Genomic DNA, 10,396 nt, shown 5'->3' on the forward strand with positions numbered 1-10,396 from the left:
ACCCTGTAGGATGATAGAGTAGAAGTGCTCTATAAAGTTTCCAAGTCTGAAATCTTGACAGAAGCAGACTGCTACGTCATTCTCTCACAGAGCGGCTGGTGGGTTCAAACTGCCAACCTTTCAATTAGCAGTAGAGTGCTTAACTAGTGTGTGACCAAGGCTGCTCCTTGGTCCTTAGGGAGAATCAGTGTGAGGCAGGAGAGAAGAACCTTGTTCCTGGGAAAACCAAACAGCAGTGGGTTGAGGTAGGGGGCTGAGAAATTAGGAAAGATGCTGAAGAATTAAGGATAAGAAAACCAAGACTTCCACCTAGGTAACTGCTAACCAGAAGGCTGGCAGTTCAAACCTACCATTCACTCCTAGGAAGGAAGGTTGGGCAAACTACTTCCGTAGTGATAACCACCTCAGAATCCCAAGGAGAGGTCACTATGAGTCCAGTCTGACTCGACGGCACACAGCAATACAACAACAACTTTAGGTCGGTGGTTCTCAGCCAGGGGTAATTTTGCTCCCCGAGGAACATTTGACATTATGTGGAGGCATTTTTTAGTATCATGCTTTTGCAGGCTGTTAAACATCCTACAATGTACAACTCAAAATGTCAGAAGTTGAGAAACTCTGCTTTGAGTCCTAAGATTGGATGCTTACTCTTGCTTTTTGAAAAATACTGTTACTCAGAACTTCTTTCTCAGCAGTTTCTGAGTTCACCCATTTGGCTGTGTGCAGAACAGAATGTGTACTCGTAATTCCTGAAACAAGTACATGAGCTGTTTGAGGTTGTCTGCGGCTAGATGTTATGGGGAAATTGAGTTAAAAGGTTCCCTTCCTTCCTGTTTTTCTACCTGTCTATTGGGAGCTCTGGTGGCATAGTGCCTAAGGCATTTGACTGTTAACCAGAAGGCTGGTGGTTCGAAGCCACTAGCCACTCCTCAGAAGGAAGGTTGGGCAATCTACTTCCGTAGTGATACTGCCTCGGAAACCCAAGGAGGGGTCGCTATGAGTTGGAAATGACTCAACAGCAGTGCGTTTGGTTTTTGTTGGGGGGGTATTCTTTCATTTGTTCACTTACCAATATATAACATGTTACATGGATGTTTTATGTCTCTGGTGAGGCCAGGATGCCAAATAATACTGTGTGGAGCATCAGTCTATGATTATTATGGGCATTTCTTCCCCAGAACAACTAGCAGGGAAGGAGGCAGGAGGTAGGGGTACAAGAACTCACTCCGGGGCAGTGGCGGTGTTTGCCATCAAGTTGATTTCGACTCATGGTGACCACGTGTGTGCAGGGAGCACTGTTCCCTGGAGTTTCCAAGGCTGGGATCTTTCAGGAGCAGATTGCCAGGCCTGTCTGCTAAGGCGCCTCTGGGTAGATTTGAATGACCCACCTTTCAGCTACTAGTTGAAGCTTAACTGTTTGCATCACCCAGGGACCCACCCATTCTGGGGTGAAGGAAGGGGAAACTACTGCCGAGGAGAGACTGCTGTTGGAAGCTTGAAGAGCATCGTTTGCAGGAGAGGGAGAAAGAGTACTGATAGGGTGACTTGTCTAGGAGATCTGCCTAGGGTTTGTAAGTTAAGATTTCCCAAGTCCACATACAGAAAATCACTGTGTTTCAGAGGCTCCAAAAGGAAGAAAAAGAAAACCTAGAACAACAGAACCAAAAAATCCAGTGGACCCAAAAAAACCTGCCACACCAAAAAAATCTGGCAAGTCTACAAAATCAAAAGAGAAACAAGAAAAAATTACGGATACTTTTAAAGTGAAAAGAAAGGTAGACCGTTTCAATGGTGTTTCAGAAGCTGAGCTTTTAACCAAGACTCTCCCTGATATCTTGACCTTTAATCTGGATATTGTGATTGTAAGTATTTTTTTTATCTCATTTGATTTTGTATATAGCATTGGTGGATTAGCTGCACTTGACAGTTACCTTGCACATAGCATTTGCTGAAAAGGAACTATTTCTGAGAATCTTTTTGTGGTAAATGATGTCACTCTCATGAAGTTACATTACATGGGACCTTTTAAGAGGGTAGGCTCCAGAGCTAGCTATTTGTTTGGGTTCAAATCCTGGCAAGTGATTGATCTTGGACAAGCTTTACTATTTCTAAACCCCAGTTTCCGTGTTGGTAAAATGGGTGATAATAGTACTTCCCTCAGAGGGTTGCACAGATAAGTGTCATAATCCATGTGAATCACTGGGAGTGCATGAACCCTGTGAGGACTTAGTAAAGGACAGCACTTATTATGAACTTTGACTTTTGTCAGTAACTGTCAGAATATCAGCTTGGGAACACCTGAGATGCTTATATGGAGTAAGCTACTTTTTGGGAGTTGAGAACCAGACTTGTGGCTGCTCACAGGCTCAGAGGTTGGTTATTCCGGTACCTCTGTCTTTGCAGACTGATGCAGCTCAGTGTGTGGGGATGGAGGACCTGGGATAGGAGGTGGTCAGACTGCTTTTTAAAAACAACAGCTTCCCTCAAAGTGAATACTTCGCTTATATTAAGAGTAGGAAGTTAATTAAATAATGTAGATATATAATGCTGAATTTGAATTTTAATAAATTCCATTCCTCCCCCATGAAAATCCTAAGGCTTTAAAATTTTTCTGAAATGTATAAATATTTTGCTATATAGATTGGCATAAACCCAGGATTAATGGCTGCTTACAAAGGGCATCATTACCCTGGACCTGGAAACCATTTTTGTAAGTGATTGCAATTTTTTACTGCTTTACTTTTACACTAAATATGTTTGTTTATTGTTATTTTTAAAAATTTATTTAACCAAGTTGTATTTAGAAAAAAAGAGACTATATGTGTGCATAAATGTTTTCTGTGTTTGAGTATGTGTGTATGTACATAAAACAGTGTGAAATGATAACATCTCTGTTGACGTTTTGGTGTAAAGTGGGGAGGCATGAAAAGAAGTGCTTTCTCTTCTGTTTGAATTCTTTTCAATGAGTTTTACTAGTTTTAACATTTTTTTTAACGAATTTTAAAAAATGTTATCTATAGACATGGTAACAATAGTACCTCTTTGTGGCAATACGGATAGAATAGTGGCCCTTCCCAGATTTCTGCGGCTGTACTCCCTAGGAGAGAAATACATTGATCATTGGGAATCGAATTGTAGTACTTACAAGTTCTGTGATTGGACACATTCTTTACTGACACTAGCAGAAAATAGTATTAAAGACTTTTGTTGTATTACAGAAATCTTTAAAACTAAGTAAGCCTACTGTAGTCTTTTGTACTGTATATAAGTTGTCTTACATGGTAGTGTCTAGTAGAACAAAGCATTTGATAGGTTGTCAGGAAATACTAGTGTATTTCCTAACATTAAAAACCATTTAGGGCAAAGGATAGTATGCATTTTTAGAACCAAATAGGGAAATTTAAACTTACTTTTTCCACTCTCAGGGTGTTTGATGGTTCTCTGTCCCTTGATTGGTTTGTCTTTGAGTTATATTCAAGGAGAAGGTCATAGTATCACCAATTATTTGAAAAGAAAATTAACAGTGTCAAAGTTTCCTAGCTGTATATATCCTTTGTTTAGCTTAACTACTTGTGAAAAGTAGTCTTTCTATCTCATTAGATAGTTGTGATGATTAAATGAAATAACCTACATACAGGCAATCCCCAGGTTACAAACAAGATCCAGTCCTATGTTTGTCTTTAAGTCAAATTTGTTGGTAAGTCAGAAAGGTGCGTATAGTTCTTATTTAGCCTTACTTTAGTGCAAGGAAAGGCTTGGAGCCTTTTCAGTGATTTAAATGAGTGAATTTTGCTGAAAAATTTATTGCATGTAGGGGGTTGGTTCAGTAGTTCCAAAGTGAGAGCAGATTTAATTAACGTTAAAGGGCAAGTACAAGTTGTAGAGAAGTCAGGTGTTCATAACTTGGGACATACTGTAAGAGGCTTAGCATAGTACCCACTATGTATTAACTGCTCAATACAGTGTTTGGCCTGTGTTACCAGTTTAAAAATGCCTTGAGTTTTGGTTTTTTTATTTCAACCTTCCACAGAAATAAATGAAACTCCTCTCTTTCTCAGGGAAGTGTCTTTTTATGTCAGGGCTGAGTGAGGTGCAGCTGAGTCACATGGATGACCACACCTTACCAGGGAAGTACGGTATTGGATTTACCAATATGGTAGAAAGGACAACACCGGGCAGCAAGGATCTCTCCAGGTAATAAGTTATTTTGAACAGTTGGAACTTTGGCTACACTGCTGCTTCAGATACTCCAGGAACTGTCATATGTATCTAGTTGAAACTAAACAGATAGGTGATTTAACCTTTTACTGAAAGCTGCCTGAACTTAGCATGTTATAATCATTGTTGTATTTCTATTTTGATGACTTTTTAATTCAATTTTAGTAAAGAATTTCGTGAAGGAGGACGTATTCTAGTGCAGAAATTACAGAAATATCAGCCACGAATAGCGGTGTTTAATGGAAAATGTAAGAATTATTTTAAATTCGAGTTTTTTTCTTTGCTAACATTATGGGCAATATAGATATGTTTGTATTTCATTTTAGGTATTTATGAAATTTTTAGTAAAGAAGTTTTTGGAGTAAAGGTTAAGAACTTAGAATTTGGGCTTCAACCCCATAAGATCCCAGACACGGAAACTGTAAGTCTTTAAAAATGCATTTGTAAATCAGCTGAATAGGAATTTTCTTCTAGCTATTTTTCCTTTTTTTTTCTTTTTCCTTTTGTCTTCTCCATTATAATTTGTGATATTAAAAACCCACACTATTTTCTTGAATAAAATACATGTATAACTTGAAATAATTACAGATTTAATTTAGATAGTATTAAAACATTTGTTAGCTAAATGGCTTAATGACTTATATTAATTGGCTGAAATATTGAGGAGTTGACTCACACTCTATTCAAAACATGTAATAGCATCAAATTCAACCCCTTACTCAGTTGTGAAACAAACATGTAAGTAGAGACATGAGCTTGATTATTAAAACTGTTATTTTCCCCCTGTTTGTATATCTTATCCCAATTCCATTTTAAAGACATGTGAATAGTACTCTTCAGTTGCAGACATCCAGCTAATATGATTGGCATTTAGTGTGCTGTTACACATAAAGGCAGCATGAAATAAAAACCAACACAGTGGTGTCAGTCTTTTGCTTTCTGCAGAACTGCTGCAGGCATTTGGTTCAATTTGTTTCTTAAAGTTTTCCTTAAAATTTTAAAAATCACACACGTACAAACATATGTGTTATGTGCCGCTAGGTTTTTGTGGATACCTCAGAATAAAGTTTCTGCCACCTACAGTCATTTGAAAGTCTCCTTTTAAAATGTCTTCTGTTCTTAACTTCTAATAAATATGTGATTGGTAAAAGAGGTCGCAGCACTGGTCTTTGAATGAAAGCTTCTCCTTGTCTAGTAGGGTAAAATTGTACAAGTGAGTTCACTACTTTCTGTAGCATACTGCAGACTTGTCCATTAAATGCCAGATGTATCTCTGGGGCCTATGCTTATAGTAGTGCAAGAATCAGTAAACTGAATCATGTCATGATCGTGATACTTCTTATTATAAGCTGAAAGTACATTGATCTCTTTAAATTTACTCATTATCATGGTTTATAAACGGTTAATAGATTGTGTTAATGATTGCACTTTGAAAAAATTCCTAATTTTTAAAGTTTATGGATTACTTTAATTGAAGAATACTTTAAGATTGGGAAATATGCTATTACAAAACCTGATACCATTTACATCTACATATTTTTATGAATCAAAATTTTCTACATACTGCATAACCAAAACAAAATAAAATTTTTTTTTTTCTGTAATACATGATGTGGAGGTAATTTTCAAATTCCAGGTAATACCCATAATCTAGCAGCCTCATTCTCATATGTTGTTGGTGGAGATATCAGTTGGTACAAGTTCTATGAAGGGCAGTTTGTCATGATCAAATGATAAATGCAAATGCCTTTCTCTTCCAACATTCCAGTTCTGGGAATTTATCCAGCAGATATACTCATACATAAAATTAAATATGTACGATGTTACTCACTATAACTTATAATAGCAAAAGACTGGAAACAACCTAAATCTCTACAGTTGGACTCTGATTAAATAATTATGAAACTAACACATGGGTCTAAAAAAGAGCTCTTTTTATTTTGGTGTCGCTGTCTGACATAGAGGGAGCTCTGCTGGCGTAGTGTGTAAGGCATTTGATTGCCAACCTGAAGGCTGGTGGTTCAAACCCACCAGCCACTCCTCAGAAGGAAGGTGGGGCAATCTACTTCTGTAATGATACCACCTTGGAAACCCAAGGAGGGGTCGCTATGAGTCGGATCTGACTCAACAGCCTTGAGTTTGGTTTTTTTGGTATCTGACATATAATTATCTCTGAGATACATTGTGGAATGATAAAAGCAAGGTACAGAATAGGGAATAGGACATGTTACCATTTGCATGTTCTTTAAAAGGGAGAGAGAATGTATATCAAGACACATTTGATTGTACCTTGCTCGATTGCCTTTGGGAAAGGGACCTAGGTGACTAGGGACAGGGTTGAGAGAGAAGACTCTTCATTGTATACCCCATATTCCCTTTTAAATTGAGAGCCACATATTTGTTACTTAAAATACTGTTAATTGATAGATGAACTCAGGGTAGGGGAAACCTCATTATTTTATTTACTTTGTAATAAGTATTACAGACTTGAACTTAAGCACTACTACTCTTTCTTATTTTACATGTATTGATGTGATAAGTAACCCAACTAAAAAATATTTCTAATCCCAATAATGAGTGGATTCAATAGAATTGTAAGATCCCTGTAACTCTAACATTTTATGATTCTAGCTGTGTTATGTTATGCCATCATCCAGTGCAAGATGTGCTCAGTTTCCTCGAGCCCAAGACAAAGTTCATTACTACATTAAACTGAAGGACTTAAGAGATCAGTTGAAAGGCCTTGAACGGAACACAGACGTTCAGGAGGTGCAGTACACGTTTGACTTACAGCTTGCCCAGGGTACGTTGCTGTTCATGCCTTTGATTCACTTTGTGTATATACATATCACAGAAAGTATGTTGGCAATTTAAAAGCCAGGAGAAAAGAATATAATTATATATGTAGCCAGAGGGCTTTGATAATGGATATTACAATCTCCTCATATCAAGGTCTTCCATCTACTCTGAATCCTCTTGCAGACACTGAGGCTCTAAGAGTCATTGTAGCCACCTAGAATGAAACCCAGGCTTTTACAGCTTGTGTGAGATAATTTAGCTAAAGATTGTAGCAAAAGATGTATTTTATCTGTGTTTTACTTGAGAGACGTAACATTTGTTTCTATAAAGCAAACAAAAGAAAAAAGAATTGTTCATCATGACTTCTAAATAAAGCTGTTTTCAAAACTAGTGTACAAAATCAGATTGAAATTCTCTTTCCTTTCCTCACAGAGGATGCAAAGAAGATGGCTGTTAAGGAAGAAAAGTACGATCCGGGTTATGAAGCAGCGTATGGTGGTGCTTATGGTGATAATCTGTGCAATAGTCAACCATGCAGCTTCTCTCCAAATGGACTAAGTATGTCCCGTTCCTGTGTTTTTTCCTTTCAAATACCTGGCTTTATCAGGACTGAGGGGAAAAAGTGTCAGTATATTGAGTAAATTACTGAAGAATGGGAATACGAAAACAGAGACAGCTGATGAACATTTCATGCTAACTTGATGTTTAGTTACACAGAGTTCTACAGCTTCATTGTCCTTAAATCACTAAGTCCTTAAGTCCTTCTAGTTGCATTTTCCTCCTGGAATAACAGATGAGAATTTATAAGTCCTGTATCTGCAAAGAGAATACAGACTTCTAATTCCATTCAAGAAGTTTAGCTATTTTAGTAACAATTCTCCTTCAGTGGACTGTTAAAATCTTCTGATTTGACATAGTGTATGAGTCCCTTAATATAAAACGTCAAGGAAAGGTTTGCATAGGGAAGGACATTTTCTTTGTTGGTAGATAGGAAGGCGGGGGGGATATTGATGGTTAGGAGATGGGTGTTGAGTTGGGTGAAGGGAAAGGCAATATGACAAAAGCATGTGACCAGCATAATATCATTAAGGCAAAGGAAGACATGGAGAAGTGTGTAAGAGGTACACACAATAAAAATAAAGGTAAATACTGTTGCATACACAATACCACATGATCGGTAACAGCAAACAGTAATCTATGGGTAGATACATAGGTAGAGAGGCAAGAAGATCAGGTATGGGTAGGCAAACAGGAATATACCCATGACCATACACAGGTTTGGCAGAATGATATTCCTACATATGTATTAGCATGTGCTATAAAAATGTCTATATGCAGTATAAAGCTAATGGGACAAAGTCAGGATAACTTCTTAGCCACAACTAAGCACCTTGAGGGAGTGAGTCTCTGGGCCTGTGGGCTTGGGATAGAAAAATCAAAACTTCTAATTTGATCATTTGAAACATTTAATCAGAATAAACTAACACCCTTCTTCCTGATCCCTCCCAGCAGCTGACAGTGCGGAATTACATGGAGAATCATCTTTGAGTGACATTCCCAATGGGCAGTGGACGACCCAGTCATTTACAGACCAGATTCTTTCCCTCAATAATCACTGTAGGGCGCAAGCACAGGAAGAAGGAAGCCATGCTTAAGGATGGTATTTCTCAACTCTGCTTAAATGCTGCAGTTTTAATGCAGTGGTCAAGAAGTAGACCTCAGTTTGCTAACTGAAGTACTAGTATCTTACTTCTGTGTACAGTCACAGTATAGAACAGGTGTGTGATAGAATCAGCTGTATGAACTTGGTAGTTTGGAAGAAAGAAGTAGACTTTTTTGCATATGAGTTTTTATATTTGAATTAACCATCATTCCGGTTTTTTATAAACTGTATTTCATTGATGATGATTTTTTTTTTTTTTTTTGCGAGTCACTTTTAATCTGTAATATTTAAATGGAAGAGTCTGAATATTTATAGTTGATTTTTAACTTACTGTGCATAAACCTAGATACACCATTATCCTTATTATGCCTAAGAAGGGCATGCTAATAATAAGAGTTATCACTGGTAAAGAGACAATATGTTGGTTTTCATATATGAAGCTAACTCTCAATGGAATCTCATTGGTAATTTTCAGAGGTGTTTGATGGTTCCCTGAGTCATGTACACACTCAGACCTCTTCACTTTACCAATGGTAAGCGTTTGTGAGAGTTGCTTAGGAGAAACGTAGAGTGTGGCCTTGAGCAGCAGTGCTAAGCTGGTCTTACCTGGCAGGGTATTGAGCCCTGGCTTTGGCTTCACCCCTGTCTGTTAATTCTGTAGCAGGCAGAAAACTATTCTGTTGGGATGGCAAGTTCTAGAGAATGCAGTAAAACCTTTTAAATTTTGTCAGTTCTTCTGTGTTTTACTTGAGAGACTGAAGTTGATGGAGAAGGCACTGAATGTCTCTCTGAGTGTCTCTCACTGTTCTGATTTGCTCTCTTTGGTTTTGTGGATATGACATGGGAAGTGGTAAAAAATGAACTTTCAGGCTGATCAAGAAGATGCTTGAGGTGTTTGATAATCATATTTAAATTGGTGCTTTATGTATGTGAAATGTACATAAAATAAATAATACAGAATTTTCCTTGCTAGGTAAATCTAATAAGCCAGTAATTTAAAAAATTCTCTACATTATTGCTGTTGGTTACTGTGGACTAAGTGAACCTCATGGAAAGGTTAGTTTGAATTATGTACATTTGTGATTTTCCAATGCATTTTTTCATGGTGCTCTGATAGCATAGTGCCTAAGGCACTTGACTGCTAACCAAAAGGCTGGTGGTTCAAGCCCACCAGCCACTCCTCGGAAGGAAGGTTGGGCAATCTACTTCCATAATGATACTGCCTCAGAAACCCAAGGAGGGGTCGCTGTGAGTCAGGTGTGACTCCACGGCATATAACAACAGCAACAACAAATAGTGCAGAACTACTAGGTCTGGTGGATCTTACAACTGGGTATTCAGATGCCGTTTGCAGTCACTCCTAATTAACTGAATATTCTGATTTCAGACATACCCTTGGAGCATGCTGTTTTTCAATATGAAATATTTATGAGGGTCCTCCCCTATTCCCCCAGAAATTAGAAGGCTTTGTTCTTCTCTTTGTAATAAGAGAAACAAATTCTTGTTGTGAATCTAAACATGTTTTTTAGCTGTGGCTATGATAGAACTCGTAAGTCTAGGTCGAGCTGTGTAAAAGTCATTCATGTTATTTAAATGCTGTACTGTACTGCTGTTTACAGGGATGTTTTGTGTGGGTGCTTTGAAGTGCCTGGCATCAGGGATTAGGAGCAATTGAATTATTTTTTCATGGGAACATGTAGAGCATGTAACTAGGGT

The 10,396-nt window shown here is 37.8% G+C and overlaps 1 protein-coding gene across 1 annotated transcript in view; it reads left to right on the forward strand.

The window, feature by feature from the left end:
- Nucleotides 1-8,672, forward strand: part of TDG (thymine DNA glycosylase) — a 32,527-nt gene extending 23,855 nt beyond the window's left edge. The window contains exons 4-11 of the mRNA XM_042782476.1: nucleotides 1,621-1,862; nucleotides 2,641-2,710; nucleotides 4,059-4,194; nucleotides 4,384-4,466; nucleotides 4,545-4,639; nucleotides 6,850-7,021; nucleotides 7,450-7,575; nucleotides 8,527-8,672. Coding sequence (XP_042638410.1) covers nucleotides 1,621-1,862; nucleotides 2,641-2,710; nucleotides 4,059-4,194; nucleotides 4,384-4,466; nucleotides 4,545-4,639; nucleotides 6,850-7,021; nucleotides 7,450-7,575; nucleotides 8,527-8,672 — 1,070 coding nt within the window. The remainder of the gene's footprint in view (nucleotides 1-1,620; nucleotides 1,863-2,640; nucleotides 2,711-4,058; nucleotides 4,195-4,383; nucleotides 4,467-4,544; nucleotides 4,640-6,849; nucleotides 7,022-7,449; nucleotides 7,576-8,526) is intronic.
- Nucleotides 8,673-10,396: the final 1,724 nt, after the last annotated feature.

The sequence above is a fragment of the Orycteropus afer genome, unplaced genomic scaffold (genome assembly GCF_000298275.1).
Source record: "Orycteropus afer afer isolate SDZICR_OR568_19922 unplaced genomic scaffold, OryAfe1.0 scaffold00334, whole genome shotgun sequence".
Taxonomy (NCBI): Eukaryota; Metazoa; Chordata; class Mammalia; order Tubulidentata; family Orycteropodidae; genus Orycteropus; species Orycteropus afer.